Source organism: Pristis pectinata, chromosome 7 (assembly GCF_009764475.1).
Source record: "Pristis pectinata isolate sPriPec2 chromosome 7, sPriPec2.1.pri, whole genome shotgun sequence".
NCBI lineage: Eukaryota > Metazoa > Chordata > Chondrichthyes > Rhinopristiformes > Pristidae > Pristis > Pristis pectinata.
The window spans coordinates 86,299,835-86,318,832 of NC_067411.1; the positions used below are offsets into that span (position 1 = coordinate 86,299,835).

An 18,998-nucleotide genomic window follows, 5' to 3' on the forward strand; every position below is an offset into this window, starting at 1 on the left:
ACATTAATGATTTTTGATTAAAAATGCAGGGAATTCTTCCTCATTGTCATATGTATTTAGTGACATAATCTATTGGACTCATTAGTAGTAATTACTAGTCCAGGAGGCTCAATAGTAGTGTGGGCCTGAATCTAGAAATTATCCCAACTATCTATTGCCTAACAAATTCAATTAAACTTCAATTATTAAAATAATGCAAAGTCCACCATTCTCTGTCACAGCCAAACCCCACATGAAATGTTAATTGTTTTTTTTTGGGCCACCAGACCCTCTGACCACAAAACACTCCATCACTGTGAGATATTTCCAACCAAGCTACTGAACTTCTAGAATTTCTGTTTGCTTAGTAAACAGTGGATATCATCTCCACCACACCACTGCATCCAAATGTTTGATTCTGTCAACTCACAGGTCATATATTTTTTTCCTGAACTTAGTACATCACGTTTATGATAAGGTTGCTAGAAGAGTGAGGGGCCTCCAAGTAAGTGTACAGGGTGCTACTGTTCAAACTAACTCAGTCCTACCATAGCGGAAAACTAGTAAACATTCAGATCAAAACAACAGGTTATGGTATTTACTTTGGAAACTGATGGAGTTCTTTTTCAATGAAACAGACTGGGAATTTCCATTGGACTCCTTGCTAGATCCTCTGTATAAATGGTGGGTCCGCAGACACTGCAGAATCCCTGGTAGCTGTTACCAGTCCAGGAGACAAAACTGAACCCAGAAAGCGCTTCCACCATCAGTTGCTTAATTCTTGGACTGTCTTCACTCCTCCTCCCCACCCCTTGTAAGTCCCACCAAAAACATCAAGAGCCATATTCTAGATTAGTATAGCAGACAGGACCCTCGCACATTACTAAGGATCGAATGCAATTGTCCAAGTTTAGGGTGTGCAGGAAGAGAGGCTGAAGGGAATTACTTTATCAATTTTAATTTCTCTCTCCTCACAATTACAAAATTTCAATGTGTGAGCTGTGGACCAGCCAATGGCCCTGTTCCATAAACAGCAGATTGGGTAGAAATCATCCCTCAGTCTCTCCTGGTGCCACTCTAAAAACAGTACCAGGTAGGTGTGTGCTGATATAACTACAGTCTTTCATTCCTTGCTGAAGCAATGTACTAGACCCCTGCTTGGCAATAAATGGAGTTTGTCGTAGAGCCACAAAGCACAGAAACAGACCCTTTGGCCCATCATGATCATGCCAACCATTAAGTACCCATCAATCTTATTCTATTTACCAGCATTTGTTATATAACCTTCGATGCCTCAGTGATTCAAGTACTCGTCTAGATATTTCTTAAACATTGTGAAAGTTTCTGCCTCCACCACACCCTCAAACAGTGCATTCTTCCTCAGATCCCCTCTAAACCTCCCACTCTCGAACTTAAACCTGTGTCCTCTAGTTTTAGATACTTATGCTATTTAAGCCCCTCTTAAGTACGTACATCTCATCTTCCCCCTTCTCTTTGGCCTTCTCCATTCCAAGGAAAACAAACCCAGCCAATCCAGTCTCTCCTCCAAACTGAAATCCCAAACATCCTGGTAAATCTTCTTTGCACCTTCATTGTTGCAATCACATCCTCCACTACAGTGAGGTGACTAGAACTGCACGCAGTACTCTGGCTGTGTCCCAAACAATATTTTATAAATTTGTACTAAAATCTCCCTGCTCTTATATTCTGTGCTCCACCCTAATGAAGGGAAGTAGCCCATATACCTTTCTCACCACCTTATCTACCTATGCGACCATCTTCAGGAATTTGAACACCAAGGTCCTTCTTCTCTTCAATAGTTCATAAAGGCCCTACCATTCATTGTGTATGTCCTAGCCTTATTAGCCCCTTCTTGCAATTAACAGGATTAAATTCTATCTGCTATTGCTCTGCACATCTTACCATTAATCAATATTATCCTGTAGCTTAAGGTCACCCTTCTCACAATTAACAGTAACACCAATTTTCATGTCTTTTGTGAACTTACTAATTGTACCTCTTACATTCACATCCAAATTGTTTGTATTTATATCAAACATTAAGGGTCCCTGCACTGATCCCTATGGTACACCAATACTCACGAAAGTAAACTTCAACCATCACCCTCTACCCCCTATTACCAAGCCAATTCTGAATCCAATTTGTCAACTTGCCTTGGATCCTATGGGCTCTAACCTTTTGGACCAGTATTCCATGGGGGACAATGATATCATTCGTCTATTGGTGGCAATTTCAGGTGATAAATTGGAGCCAAGAAATAAATATCACAGTTATTGGATCATTGAGATGCAATAGTCGTCGTCTTCCAACCAGCGCTGACAATATGATTATTGTAAGATGGTGACCAGGAGATTTTATTGGCAGATGTGTTTGATGTCAAATTTCATGAAAGAACAGTTGCAATTTAAATAGTTAACTTGGAGGGTTAACCATTCAACTTCCATGTGGAAGGAGCTCCTTCTTTGCAGAAACATCAGAGGACTAGGATGGCTGAAAATAGTTGTTGCACAACAGTTACACTCATTGTTCTGAAGTAATCTTGTTCTTGTATTTGTGGGTGGTCTTTAAGCAGAAAAAGAAATAATCACAAAAGCTGTAAAAAGTTTTTTTTTAATGGTTGGGAAACCAGTTGTGGTGGATAAGTTGTCCATTGCACTTATGCATGATTTTGCTTTCCAGCATGTCACACAATATATTGAATTTGTCCTCAGCTCCACATTTATAGGGTGTGGAGGTACAAGGCTGCCAGACATGCATAGTGAGATCAAATAGTGTAACAAGCAACTGTTGACGTCAGTTACAGGAAGTTCATTTCCATGTCCATTTGGAAGGGAGTGTGTAAAGGCCTTTGGCTCATTTTAAGAGCAGCAGTGGAGTTCATCAGAACCAAACAGATTAGTTAATAGGTAGGGATGGAGCCTATAAGAGTTGGTCAATGAGATGTAACCGCATCCACTATTGACTGCAGACAGACTTGAGGGAAAAAAGCCCTCAAATAAGCTGACTGTTTCTGCTGGTCATCATTACAGAGGAATTCAATATTTGAATCAAAAAGTGATGCAACAAACACAGCTCCATTCAAATTTTCAAAACTATTTTTCCTCCAGGGATGTTTTTGAGGATAGGTGTTTTTTTCTTGTGTGAGGGTATATTTTCTTCAATAGTGGTTGCAATTTTGCTTTTGAAATAATATGGTTGTTTACTGGTATCAATGTATCAGCTGCCTTTATTTCAGCAATCAACTCAGCTGAGAGTTTTCTTCTCTCACTGTGGACTTTAAGGACTTGGAAATAAAATAGCAAACATGGCTACAGTTGTAATGAATTTTGCTAAATTCAATTAAAAGCAAGACTTTTGTTTTTAGGATATTACTACATGTCAGTGATAAATGATATGGACCATTGAGGTACTGAATGTCGGGCTAAGTCTCTGATAATGAAAGTGGCTTCCATGTACTTGTAGTAGAAGTTATTTGTCACTGGAACCACACAGAAAGCAGGGAGAAACAATGCACTGCCCACATGAGAAAGGAAAATGTCAGAGAGCAAAAGTCGTGAATGATGTTAATCATCACCAAGTGTACAATAGACTACTAGGTCCAGATTGGAGGCAGACAGTCAGATCCACACAAAATTCATCTTCCTTATTCTGATCCTGAAGGACATGATTCCGTGCTTTTTGCTTTGAAGTATTTATTTCAAGTTTTTTATTTCAAATTCAAGAGAATAAGCAAGACTCACCAAGTTCAATGTGTTTGTATGCCATCCCTCTCTTTCTTAATTGATGATGGGATTAGCCCAGCAACAGAATTTTCTAATCTACATACATCAGAAAGCTTTACAAACATGAGAGCAGCTTGATCAACATCAGAAGGGATTATTGTTGGACCTTTAGCTGCCATCAATGCCATTGTTTACCCTGGAATTAAGAATAGTTTTTTCTTTCTGGCGAAGAACAATAATGAATGTTTCCAAGTTGTTTCACATTACCGCAAAAATTCATCACAGTGTTTCTGAGTGTGAGTCACCCCTGTACCTCAGTGCAAGATCTGCATTATGGTGCATGGGATGAGGTCATTCCCCATGCAACTATTCTGTTCACTTCATCTCAAAACACAAGTCCTAACCAGTCCAACCCCACCTCCCATACTCAGCATCAGACCACCCAATGGCACATTTTTGATACTGAAAATGTGCCACAACAGTTCAGGTGGCCCTTGCACAACTGAAGTTTGCATCATGATGCCCACAAATGCTGAGGTTCAATATGCCAGAAATTGTGCTGCTTGAAGTGTTCCTGTGAGGTTTCCACCTGCAATATTCCGAAGCTGTGTGTGCCGCCACTAGTGTTCAGATTGGTAGTGATGGGAGAGGGGATCAGCTCAAGTGGAAGAGCAGCCAGAATCTGAGCCAAAGGGGGACAAACACAGTGCCCGGCTGTTCATGGGGGAATGCAAGAAGCTCATTAATTTAGTGACTTCACCACTCAGTGTAAAAAATATAGGAATTTGCATCTGGTTAAAAGCAATTTTCTCAAATTTAGTAGAACAGAATCAGTTATTTTAATTTGCACAATGAGAGTATTGTGAATTGTAGAAAGTTCAGATTGAATGAATGGCCTGAACTGAAACAGAGCAATTTGTGTCTTTGCCTCTGACAGTGACTAGATTCCGTCTTTTGTTACTGAGGGACACGAATGCTTTGTCTTGCTCATAAATAGATTTTGTGTCATACTCTAATTTGATATAAATCTACCAGCTGATTCAGCAACACCTGTCAGTAATTGAATTATGGGACATGCAACCCACTGTGCACATCAATCTGGTTATGATCTCATTAAGGATTAAATATAAAGGAACATTACTGAGGGCATCGATGTAAACTTTGAACTGAAATAATAAGTGAGGCAGTATTTTTTCATTTATCACAACCTTGCAGTTTTTGGACAGCAGCACAGGATAACTCGGCCACCTCAATTGGCAGATAATAAACGCTGTTCATATGGACTTAACTGGTACTTCCTGCTTTACTCATTCTGGGATTAGAAACTGAGATAGAGACAGCATGGCGTAGAATAATCTAATGTGGAAAAAATAAGACTCATCTATTAAGCATATGAGCATCAGTTAAAGATAGTAACTCAGCTCTACCCCTCAATGTGGGAGTCCAAAGATGGAACTGGAATTTTCAAGATAGCCTGCAGTGTTGTACTGCTTTTTTAACATGTCCAGGGTATTGTACAATCTAGTAGAACATGTAGAACATAGAACACTACAGCACGGTACAGGCCCTTCGGCCCACAATATTGTGCCGACATTTTATCCTGCTCTCAGATCTATCTAACCCTTCCCTCCCACATAGCCAACTATTTTTCTATCATTCATGTTCCTATGTATGCCTATGGTTGTATATTGTCAACATTCATATATCTATGCAAGGGTTTCGGGCACTTCTGACGATTCAGATTACCTCCTACATTATAAATATGAGGAAAATGCAGCCATGATTGTGAAAGGAAGTTGTGAGCGGTGCATAGGAGCCTCAAACTAAGCAACTCAACCAGAGAGCCCCAGAACACAGAGACCCTGCCTATCTAATACTTTGGAGTCACTAAATAAAAGTTCCCTGCTTTCACCTTGGCAGATTTATTACTCATCTGCTGGTTGGGAGCAGGAATAGAGCAGCAAGACTTAGCGGCTGAGGATCCTTGGCAGTGAGTAGGTGTTCTGGGATCAGGTTGGGTGCCCAGTGTGACCAGGGGAAGGCCAGAGATTGGGATTTACAGGAATTTGTTAGTGACTGGTACGAGGGGAGGTCCAAGAACACTTCGCAGGGCCACTTCTGCTTCTGTTGGCCCACAACAACTAACAGACTCCGGTTAATGTTTAACTTACCTTAGCTTCTTTTAGCTAGTGCCCTTCTGCCATGGCTCTGCTGCCGGGCCGCAGATTGTACAGAACTCTCCCTTCCATGGTTAGTATTATGTTGCAGCATTGATAACATCACTGAAATATTAAGTAGGGCCCCATCTACTTTCAGCAGGAACTTTGGCAATTGCCTGATTCAATGCCATAAATACTACAAGAGGTGTTAAATTGCAGTCAGCCTGATTAGAACAGAGTGGATAAATCACCCATTCCATTTCAACTGCCCCTCCTGCCTCCTGTCAGTAATAAGGCAGGAAGAACGGTAATTTTATTTTCACTCAAAACTGACACACAGAAAAATGAAAACACAGCAGGTCAGGCTGCATCCATGAAGAGGGAACTGGACATTTTAAGTTTTAAATGTAGTCTTCCTGCATTAAATTGTGCAGGGTCACATTTTTTGTCTGATCCTGGTCTTTCTAATGTATTTATAATGTATTTAGATAAAATAATTTATTATGGATTCTAAGCCCTTGTGCACTAATCTTCCATGGTTAATGTGCCTGACACCTCCTAATTAGTGTAAGTTTTAACTTAACATCAATTAAGCACCAAAATATATTTTTAATTAGCAGTGCAAAGGTGTCATAGCAGAAAAAAGACTCAAATTATTTTCTGTAGATTTCCTTCTTAACTCTGTAAGGAATACAACGTCCAACAGACTCTGCCTGCAGTCTGCTTCTGTGTCCACTGTCATTTTCATTGCAAGCAACCCAGTGAATGTAGTATCCCTGTAGCATTTGTTTTACATTATGTTTTTGGCAAATTTAATATTCTTTGAAACAACAATAAGATAAAACTGATAATCCAGTTCAGTCTGGAACATGGGCAGAAGATATGTCAGTAACACCCAAATATAAGCCTGGATATAAGAATGGTAATGGAAACGAGATAGATGCTTATGTTCCTGTGAAATTCTTTTAATAGAAGTATTAACCTATTTATTTTAATTACTTAACATTCTCCTTGTGGTGTTTGTAGGCTCCTTAGAGTTGCTGGTCACTAAAGCTAATAACAGAGGTAGAGTTATCAACAGAACACCCATTATAGCAGGCAGTATTCTCTCAGCTAACAGCAGTGTCTGGTACAATGATGGTACACTATGTTCTTAAAGACACACTCACACATAATACATTACATTCTTTCCCTTTAAAAAATAATAAATGGAAAATACTTCCATATCATCATGCTTCTTGGGTGTGCAGTGTTCAGCATTCGCATTTCCATCTCTTTGGAGTCAATTGTATCATGTGTACCATACCCCTGTGGGACTGTTCCATAAACCTACTCCCCATCTATCTGCAGCAAGTAGCGACTATCCACATGTAGTTTGCCCTACCCTGCAATATTTGTAGCACTGGCCAAATTGACAGGACATTCTGAAGCTGGGTGACTCCCGTGACATTCATGTCAAGGTCTCCTGCCTTTCGTATGACTTGCTGCCTTCCAAAGGTATGTTTAACCTTGATACCTCTTAAATGAATAAAAGCCCTAATTACACTACGCCTCTTAAATTAAATACACTACACCCTTAAATAAAAGTACCTAGAAGAATGTCAGAAGATGATGATAAGCTTTGACCATAACACTGACCTCAGCAATTACAACATTGACATCGCCCATGTGTGATAAACTGAATCATAAAGTACTCTTTTGCCTAATATTAACCTTCATTTTGAATTGAGAGTCCAAACTCTGTACTACTTTGGAACTAAGTTAGTGTTGAACTCTACAAGAAAACCCTTGCTGTAGTGGGCAAATTATATTTCCCCAGTCAGTGTGACCACAGGACCTTTTCAGATTGAAAGTAGAAAGTGCCGGAAATGAACTGAGGAAGCATTTTCTGCTTTATTTCAAATTTTAAGCATCTGCAGTTTTCATTAACTGATGGTCATTGATCTGAAGGATCTTTGAACTGATCTGATGGGTCCTTAATGCTATGTCTCCTTCTCTCATCTGTCTGATCTGCAAAATATTTCCAGCACTTTCTGTTTTTTTATTTGAGATTTCTAGCATCTGCAGTTTTTGTTTTTGATTTTCATTTAGGCCAGAATGTTGTTTCTCACTCTGGACATTCATGCTAGACTGCTCTGAGGAGCAACGTAACTGGGTAGTCAAGTAGCGATGGAACAATTTCTAGCTTAGAAGCAGTGAAGCTTCTATTGGTTGTGTGTGACTATTACTATATAATGTGAGATGGGATGAGATTCATCCTAAGGCAGATGCTGATGTTTACAATTTCCCAGGAACAGAGTTTACAACAGAATTGCTCTGTAGTTGAAAGTGTTCTGAATCCCAGGATATACTTCAGCTAGTCTGGAAAAGTTCCACATTACATCATCCTGAGGAGGAAAAAGTAGGGACTGTAGCTTTTTCTTTGGTTCAGAGAAATAAAACTTTCAATTATGGCATGTTTTTCACAACTCAAGATATCCTAAAGCTGTTTACAGCAAATGAACTGCACTTACCATTGTCAGGAATTACAGTAGCCAATTTACACATTTGCAATGAAGTAAATGACTGAATTACGAACCAGAATTGCGGGGAATTGTTGGACTTTCCCTACATATGTGCCACCAAGTTTGGAGTTCTCATGGGAAAGCAGAAGTTCTAAAATTATTGGCTGTTCTTTGCTGATGATTGTGGTGAAACGCAAACTTGATGCAATATCCCAACAATTACTTAAATCGTTATAACATGTTCTTGTAATCTTAAGTTTTTTCCATTTTTATTTTCCTTCCTTTTTTATATTTTTAATCATATGATTTATTTTTGATAATGTTTATTGGTTTTGAATGTCAGAGACATTCACTTTTTGACCGGTTTGGCAGCTATCAAGTTTTTTAGCTATTTAAATGGTGGAGTGTGTTCAGACCCCTCCACATGACAGCATTACCTCACACAAGACCTTGCAGCTCTGCAGGTTCCTGAAAGTTCTCCTGGATTTCTCCTGGGCTCAGCCACAGGTGATCAGCATTCTGCGAGTGGCCCTGGGTGGCGGTGATGAGAATGCAGCCTCCCCCAGGAGAGAAGGAATGGCTGAATGGCTGCCAGCTGAAGATTAGGATGAAAGATGGCTGTACAAAATCTAGTGTGTATGTGTCGATACGTGTGTGTGTGTGTGTGTGTGTGTGTGTGTGTGTGTGTGTGTGTGTGTGTGCACGCGCACGCGTGTGTGTATATGTGTAAGTCTGTGTGCAAGTGTGTATGAAGTCAGAATCTGCATGGGCATGTGCGTTTCTGTATTTGTGTACATGTGTCTGTGCGTATGTCAATATCTGTGTGTAGTCAAAATGTGAATGTGTGTGTGTGTGCATGTATGTGTGCTTGTGCATGTGTGTGTGTAGTCAGAATGTGTATGCGTGTGTGTGTGTGTGCTCATTGGGTTAAATCCACACTCTGTGAAGCCCGTGTGGTAGCAATCACCTATCATTAAAAGAATTCATGCACAGATGTCTTCCAGAATGATTGTAGGTCATTCTTAGCCCTCAGGGGCTGACTAAGAAGTAAACAGCAGGGCCTCATTATTGAGGACCAAGCTGGTTTCAGTGCACAATGTCACCACTGTGTATCTACAAAGGTTAAGTTTGTTCTTACTATGTAGACCAGTGGCAAGTGTGGGCAGTTTGCAATTAGCAGCAAGTTCTGGCCCACTGCACTGATTTAGTACTGAAGTCTCATGGGCTTCAACATGATTCTGATCCCTCTGATTCAGAGCTGAAGGACACTATGAGTTCCACCTGAGGTTGCCACATGTGTATCATTCATCCACAGTAAAAAAAACAGCATGCTCAGGACTTTGGTGGTGCATTGCAGATTTTCTGGATTATTGAACATCCCAACACATTCAAATTCAGTATTTTTTAGATATTACACAGTGGCGTAATAAAAGTTCCACTGAACTCAGTAAGTTCAAAGGGAGTGCAGAAACAGGGCCCTGGTGAGTTTCATGGCAGTGCAGAACGTAGGGTGCTGGTGAGTTTAAAGGGTATGCAGGAAACACCCCCTGGTGAGCCAGGTGCTGAACCATCAGGATTTCCAGATAATGGGATAGAGGATTATTGGAGTTTTACTGAACTTTGTCCAGTTCTTCAGGGATTCAGCAGAAATTAGACAGCGAAAATCCAGCCTGTGTTTGTGCAGCCCAGTGTTGCATTCTGTGCTTTGTTCTGATTGGAGACTCTTCAGTCATTCAACTTATTTTCCTGGTGTTTCTGCATTCTCATTCAATGTGACTTAGAACTTCGACAAAAAGGGACAGGTAATTCTGAGAAGCCTTTCACAGAGCTTTGTCCTTGGATCTGGCAACAGCAAATGCCTCGCATTTAACCCATTTCTCATCCTTTCTGTTGGCATTAAGATAAGATATCTTTATTAGTCACATGTACATCGAAACACACAGTGAAATGCACCTTTTGCGTAGTGTTCTGGGGGCAGCCTGTAAGTGTCGCCACGCTTCCGGCCCTAACATAGCATGCCCACAACTTCCTAACCCGTACGTCTTTGGAATGTGGGAGGAAACCGGAGCACCCAGAGGAAACCCACACAGACACATGGAGAACATACAAACTCCTTACAGACAGCGGCGGGAATTGAACCTGGGTCGCTGGCGTTGAAATAGCGTTATGCTAACCACTACACTATCGTGGGTACGCAAAGCTGACAATCTTTGAAATCCTGCCTTACCAGCTGTTGTGACGTATCTGCAGCATTTATATTTCATTGCCACTTTCAATAAGACACCTGGTTGATTTTTCATTTTTTAAACTTCTCAATTTCCTTTCAGTTGTGCTTTTAATGGTAAATAGCTAAAGATAGGGGATAAAGTCCATTTCTCCCTTCCTAATTCATGTGATTCAGATTTGGAGAGTTCTTCGAAGAACAGTAAATAAAGATGGGCTGGGCTGCAATTGGCTTTATTCATGTTCAAATATGACAAGCAGTTTGAACCATTGATTTGACCTTAGTTAATCATATTGATAAATTACTCTGAGCTGGTTATTAACATAGATTGACTCATCCCTATCTCACTGACTGAAGCTAATAGTCCTATAAAAAAACAATAAGCCTTAAAAAATAAATGTGTCCAGGTTCTCATTATTGTGCTGCACCTGATGAGTAAACCAATAGGTGTGTGAGCACCTCAAGCCACACTCCTTCTCCACTCCCATCCATGGCTCAGCAATGTGAACACTAACCATTGCTAACAGGCTTGGCTGAGATTATGGTGCATCCAGCAATTTGTACTGATGCTATTTATGAAATAGGAATGATTGGCTACCCACTTCTCACCTGAAAAAGTCGAGGCCAGTGGTCACGTTCAACTGAGGAATGAGGAGAAGGAATGGTCACTTTCCTATTGACTTCCAAGGTTGACCCAGATGCATTATTCAGGAAGGCCTTTAGATGAATGCCTACCTGATTCCAGCTAAAGTGTGTAAACCATGCTTCATTGGGAGCTGCATGTTTCTGAGTCGGAGTTTCCAGGTTCAAATCCAATTCTGGAGACTTGAGTTCAGAAATCTACGTGGATGGTCCAGTACTGCACAGCTGAAGATGCAGTCTTTGGATAAGGGTTAAGTGGAGGACTCGTCTGCTTTCTCAGGTGAAACTATAAGGTCCTGTGGCACTATTTCAAATAAAAAAGAGCAAAGGATCTTTGCCTGGTGCCCTGGCCAATATTTATCCCTCACACAACTTTACTAAAAGAAAGTGATTATCTCACCGCACAGCGGTTTATGGAAGCTTGCTGAGTGCATATTGGCTGCTATAATTCTAATCTGCAAAAGTGGCTGCAGTTCAAAGCTACTTCACTGACTGCAAATTGAAAGGTGTGAAGTAAATAGGGAACCTTTTCCACTGTTGTAGCTCCTTCTCAGCTGAAGCTTTCTACTTGCAATTTTTAGGCACAAGAAGGCGTGTTCTAACTATATGCAGTGGTTTGGCCAGCAATCCCCAAATGGATGGATGTAAAGCATTCAAACAGGACTGAGGAAATCTGTGAAGTCAATGAGAAGGAAAACATGAAATAAAACAGAGAGTGCTAGAGTTACTCAGCAAACTGGGCAGCATCTGCAGAGAGAGAGGCAGAGTTAACATTTCAGCTTAATGACCTTCCATCTGAAGTAAAATGTTCTGTGTTTCTCACTCCACAAATGCTACTTGACGTATTGAGTTATTCCTGTACTTTGTGTCTGATTTCAGATTTCCTGCATCATCAGTATTTTGCTTCTGGAGAGAAAAGGTGTTATAATGGTTAGCTAATACAGTATGCCTGTCAGACACCAGCAGCAAAAGTTTAAACATTACCCTCATTCAGCACTAACAACAGGGAAATCTTTCTCAGAAAATGTTTAGATAAAGCAATTAATATGCTAATAAGAATGATAGCCTACTCCAATTGTTTTTAAAGTGAGCTGTATGTACGGAATGTAGTTTTGAAACAACAAGTTAACCTGTGGAGAGGGAGGGAAGTGTTAGTAAATTCCTCACTAACAAGAGCAACTAAATAATTCAGTTAATTGCTCAGGAAGGTATGCACCTGGTGCTGAGTCAGACCTGCCCAGCAGTGACACTGCAGGCACTCAAAGTAGACAAAAGCTATTGGCTAACTGAGTGTGGTTGGTGTGGAAAGCATGCCTTGTCAAGATTGATAGGCCAGAAGCACAAATCAGAAGAATGACATGACTCTTAAAGCTAATTTCAGATGGAACTAGGTTTTACTCTATGTTCTGATACCAATCAACAGAACACCAGACAAGTATAGAATGACTATGTTATACATATGGATAGGACAAATTAGATGAAATGTGATGTGAAGGTGCAAACCTTTCACTTGTAATTTTCTTGCAGAGGAATGGAGAAAGGTCGAGAAGAGAAGCAACTGATTTGATTGAAAGGCTGTGCAGCATCTTGGAACAGCGCAAAATGAAGCTTATCAAGTCAATTGAGGACAGCCGGACCTCAAAACTGGAGAGGTTGCGATACCAGATGGATGAATATCAGGGAATGCTGGAAAATAGTGGTCTGGTGGGCTATGCTCAGGAAGTTCTGAAGGAAACGGACCAATCCTGCTTTGTGCAGACAGCAAAGCAACTGCACACTAGGTAGGTTCAGAGAGGTTATGCTCCATAGTTTACAGAATGTGGCACTGCCAGAATGTGTTTCTTATATTTTCTGTGAACAGCAAATGAAACTGTACTTTCAACAAAACTGTAATACATGTAGGATGTAGGATAGTACTGAATCATCCCAGAGCACCCTTTTCATTAATATGTTCCTGGATATGGAGACTGAGGATTGAAGAGCTGTGCCTACTTCTATTGCACCAATTTCTGTCTAATTTTTCTTCCAAACTTTAAGTGAAAGTTACATAAAGTAAATACTAAATGCTTCTCACAATAAGTATAATACCTGCAAATACATAAAGAGAGTTCCACTAAGTTGGAAGAGGTGGATTGTACAGACAAGTGAACTTATGACAATGGAGGAAACCTTTTCAGGGATGAGTCTGTTAGGAAACTCCCAATACACAAAAGTAGATACATTTAGTCTTAAGACTTCCGAACACTGCCTTGACACAGGGCCAAAATTTGGAGATGGAGTTCAGTAGTTGTTTTTGACCAACTCTGAGTGGATATCTCACCAGCATGCGGGGGGTTACCAGAGACCCCACCCAGAATTCTGAAGAGCTGGGGGCTGTGCCCACTTTTGCACACGGACGTCACCTGCACAGTAAACAATGAGCCACTGCGCTGAACAGCTTGCTTCATCAGCTCACAGTTAACTGTAACATTGGCTGTAAAACTTTCAAATTGTCATATTTGATTCGATAAATTCTCAGTAAAACTGAAATCCAACTTATGAAAATGATTTCCTGCCAACTGAGTCCACTCCATCAGTGGAATTAATTTAAAATGCACCAGGGTGTTGGACAGTGGTATAGAGCACAATCATGGGTATGAATAACTGTATTCTAAATTAGCAATGAGAACAATCAAGCTGTTAACATTTAGAGCCAACAGTAGTATAACCTTGACCTTCTTCCTGCACCTACACATCACTATCCACCTCTGGATCCCTGCCATCGTCTTTCCCCATCCCACACACAAACACACACATCCACATAAGCACACACATGCACACACACAATGGAATGATCATATTAACACTGCAGTACAAGCTAAACTGCAATAAAGTTGCAGTGGAAAACTTCACAATCTATACACAGCGGATTTGGTTGGTTTAATAAAAATGTGAACACTAATTTGTTCATGGCTTTAATAACAATCTTGTTTCAGTCAGATGCTGGGGAATAGGAATGGTTCATTCAGTCCCTGGAGCCTGTTCCATTACTTATCGAGATCGTAGCTGAGTTACAAATGCATCTGCCTTCCTTAGCTCCATATATTTTTAAATTCTGTGTCAAGCAAAAATTAGCAACTCAAAAGCTTGCACACAATTTATTTTTATCTACATAGAGATTATTTTTAAGTGATCTTCAGTGAGTTGAAGCCTCCTTTTACTTTTTTTTATATTAAAGTCTAACATCTGAAGGTTAACAGTTAGTGCACAAAGGAGAGTCTTTTTCCCTTTCACTGCCTGGTCAGTAAGTATGGTCAGCAGATCACTGACTGATTATAAAGTGGCTGTTTTGAAGTGGGTATATTTAAAGTGGAGGTTGATAGGTTCATCATCAGTAAGGGCTTCAAGGGTTATGGGGAGAAGGCAGGAGAATGAGGTTGAGGGAAAAATAAATCAGCCATGATCGAATGGTGGAGCAGACTCAATGGGCCGAATGACCTAATTCTGCTCCTCTGTCTTATGGCTTTTCATTGCTGAAATCAATTCATAGTCTGAAAGATGCAAGTTACATCTGTGACCTAGAAATTGCCTTACTACCTCTCAGTGATACGAAAACAGAATTATGGGTCAATCTAAGGCTGTTTCTGAAAGTGGAATATAGAACAAGATCTTCAGTTGTAAGGTTTACTGAGCACTTAGGTGAGGACTTAAAGGAATATTTCTCATCTGTATTCACTAAGGAGAAGGACATTGTAGTTGGAGAATGCAAGGAGGGGAACTGTGAACTTCTCAAATAGGCTATCTTTAAAAAAGAGGAGTTATTAGATGTCATCATGGGCTTAATGATGGATAAATTTCCAAGGGCCCGATATAATATATCTCAGGCCACCCTGGGAGGTGAGGGAGATTGCTCGGGCCCTGACAGAGATTTTTAAATCTTCGCTGACTACAACTGAGGTGCCAAATGACTGGAGAGCAGCAAATACGGTACCTTTATTCAAGAGGTCAGCAGGGATGTGCCAGGTAACTACAGACACGTGAGTCCAACGTGAATGATATTGGAAAAATTTCTGAGGGACAGAATTAACCTATACTTGGAAAGGCAGGATCACCCTGGCACCCTCTGGGCAATTTGAAGATGCAACAGAATGTATTGGTGAGGGCAGTGTGGTGGATGAAGTCTGCATGGAATCAATGACAAGGTCCCACATGAGAAACTGGTCTAAAATGTTGGACCCCATGGGATCCAAGGCAAATTGAATCCAAAATTAGCTTGATACTAGGAGTGAGAAGGTGATGATGGAAGGTTGTTTTTGTGATTGGAAGCCAGTGACCACGGGGATTGGTACTGGGACCCTTACTGCTTGTATGTACATTAATGATAAAGATATAAATGTAGGAGGTATATCATTAGCAAGTTTGCACAAAAATTGCTGGTGGTGTTAACAGGAAGGAGGATATCGATCAGTTAATAAGATTGGCGGAGCAATCACAGATGGAATTTAATCCTGATAAGTGTGAAGTAATGCACTTTGGGAGGAATAATAAGGCTAGGAAATACCCAATGAAATGTAGGGCCCCAGGGAGTTCTGGAGAACAGAGGGATTTTGTTCTATAAGTCCAAGGATCCTTGAAAGTGAGGTAGATAAAGTAGTTAAGAAGGGATACAGGACACCTGTCTTCATTAGGCAGAACATAGAATGAGAGCAGGGAGGTTACGTACAGCAGCAAGCCATAGCTGGAGTACTGTGTGCAGTTCTGGATTGGATTGCATACTTTCAGAAGGATGTGATTGCACTGGAGACAGTGCAGAGAAGCTTCACCAGGATGCTGCCTGGGATGGAGCACTTCAGATACAAGGAGATAAAGGATAGGCTGGGTATGTTTTCCTTGGAATGGAGGAGGCTGAGAGAAGACCTAATAGAGGTATTCAAAATTATGACAGACATGATTGTAAGAAACTTTTACCAGTAACAGAAGTTCCAAAGCTAGTGGATGTGGGCTTATGGTAAGGGGTTAGAGGTTTAGAGGAGATCTGAGGAGGAACTTCTTTCACCCAGAGGGTGGTTGGAATCTGGAACACATAGCTTGATTTGGTGGTGAGACAGGGACTCTCTCAATATTTAAGCAGTATCTAGATAAGCATTTGCATTGCCAAAGCACAGAGGGCCATGCTGGTAAATGGGATTAGTATAGATGGGTATTTGTTGGACCGAAGGGCCTGTGTCTGTACTATCCAACTCTGTGACACTGTGTACCGCGGCACTGAAACTGACGTTGGTTTCAGCCCAGTGCTCCCTATTGATCTTTTGCAAATTCATGAAGCTGCCATAGTTAGCAGAGCAGGTGTGATCCCTACAGCCGGCTCTTAAAGAGGCATACAACAATAGAATCAGCACTGCTAGCTGCAGAGAAGTGTTGCTACTGGATGAATGGATATTACAACGATAGTGGGGGGACAGTGAGGTGGTGGGAGAGTGCGGCCAGTAATTCAGAAGGACATGGACACACTGGTGAAGAACAGTACCTGTAGGAAGTGTATTCTTTGGGCATGGGGACCGTGGACATCCTCCAGCAGGCACTTCTGGCAAGAGGCTTTCAGGGAGAATACAAGTGCAGTCTATGAAGTTTAACTTAATGGGAGCCAGGACATGAGAACATAAGAAATAGGAGCAGGAGGAGGCCATCTGGCCCGGCGAGCCTGCTCCGCCATTCAATAAGATCATGGCTGATCTGGCTGTGGACTCAGATCCACCTACCTGCCTTTTCCCCATAACCCTTAATTCCCCTACTATGCAGAAATCTATCCAACTGTGTCTTAAATATATTTAATGAGGTAGCCTCTACTGCTTCCCTGGGCAGAGAATTCCACAGATTCACTACTCTCTGGGAAAAGCAGTTCCACCTCATCTCTGTCCTAAATCTATTCCCTGAATCTTGAGGCCATGTCCCCTAGTTCTAATCTCACCTACCAGTGGAAGCAACCTTCCTGCCTCTATCTTATCTATCCCTTTCATAATTTTATGTTTCTATAAGATCCCCTCTCATTCTTCTGAATTCCAGCAAGTATAGTCCCAGGCGACTCAATCTCTCCTCAAAGGCTAACCCCCTCATCTCCAGAATCAACCTGGTGAACCTCCTCTGCACTGCCTCCAAAGCCAGTACATCTTTCCTCAAGTAAGGAGACCAGAACTGCACGCAGTACTCCAGGTGCAGCCTCACCAGTACCCTGTACAGTTGCGGCATAACCTCCCTGCTCTTAAATTCAATCCCTCTGGCAATGAAGGCCAACATTCCATTTGATAACCTGATAACCATTTCATAAGCCTTTGGGATAACCTGTTGCACCTGCAAACCAACCTTTTGCAATTCATGCCCAATGACTCCTATGTCCCTCTGCGCAACAGCATGCTGTGATCTTTCACTATTTAAATAATAATTTGATCTTCTACTTTTCCTTCCAAAGTGGGTGACCTCACATTTACCAACATTGTACTCCATCTGCCAGACCCTTGCCCACTCACTTAACCTATCTATAGCTCTCTGCAGACTCTCTGCATCTGCAAACTTAGATACACTACACTTGGTCCCCTCTTCCAAATCGTTAAAGCACATCGTGAACAGTTGTGGGCCCAGCACCAACCCCTGCAGCACCCCGCTCACCACTGGTTTCCAACCAGAGAAAAATCCATTTTTCCGAATGCTCTGCCTTCTACTGGTTAACCAATCTTCTATCCATGCTAATACCTACCCCCAACTCCATGCATCCTTATCTTATGGGTAAGTCTTTTATGTGGCATCTTATCAAACGCCTCTGGAAATCCAAGTATACAGCACCCATCTGTTCCCCTCTATCCACTGTGCTCATTATATCCTCAAAGAACTCCAGTAAGTTTATCAAACAGGACCTGTCCTTCCTGAATCCATGTTGTGTCTGCACTTCTATCCAGATGTATCGCTATTTTCTTCCTTAATGATAGCTTCAAGCATTTTCCCAACTGCAGGCGTTAAGCTAACTGGACTATAGTTACCTGCCTTTTGCCTACATCCTTTTTTTAAACAGTGGTGTGACATTCGCTGTCTTCCAATCCACCGGGACCTGCTCAGAGTCCAGAGAATTTTGGTAAATTATCACAAATTCCTCTACTATAACTTAAGCCATTTCTTTCAGTACCCTGGGATGCATCCCATCAGGACCAGGGGACTTGCCTACCTTTAGGCCCACTAGTTTGCTCATCACTACCTCTTTAGTGACAGCGATGTATCGTGGTCCTCACCTCCCATCGCATCCATAACATCTTTCTTTAGCATATTAGACGGGTCCTCCACCATGAAGACCGACATAAAATAGTTGTTCAAGGACTTGTCCATTTCCACATTACCCAATATTAATTCCCCCTTCTCATCTTCAAGGGACTTATGTTCACTTTAGCCACTATTTTCCACTTTATATAATTATAAAAACTTTTACTATCTGTTTTTATATTTTGTGCAAGTTTACTTTCATAACCTATCTTCCCCTTCTTTATTGCTTGCTTAGTGGTCCTTTGTTGCTTTTTAAAGTTTTTCCAATCTTCCAGTTTCTCACTACTCTTGGCAACTTTTTATGCATGAGCTTTTAGCTTGATGCCTTCCTTTATTTCCTTAGTTATCCAAGGCTGGCTCTCCCCACCCTTGCTTTTAACTGGAATATACTTTTATTGACCACAGTGAAAAATCTCTTTGAAAGTCTTCCACTGTTCCTCAACTATCCCACCATATAGCCTGT

The 18,998-nt window shown here is 41.1% G+C and overlaps 1 protein-coding gene across 4 annotated transcripts in view; it reads left to right on the forward strand.

Annotated features, from left to right (window-relative positions):
• Window positions 1-18,998, forward strand: part of trim36 (tripartite motif containing 36) — an 86,033-nt gene that overhangs the window by 35,217 nt on the left and 31,818 nt on the right. For all 4 annotated transcript variants that reach the window (XM_052019458.1, XM_052019455.1, XM_052019456.1 and 1 more), the window contains one exon: window positions 12,779-13,032. In XM_052019458.1, coding sequence (XP_051875418.1) covers window positions 12,779-13,032 — 254 coding nt within the window. The remainder of the gene's footprint in view (window positions 1-12,778; window positions 13,033-18,998) is intronic.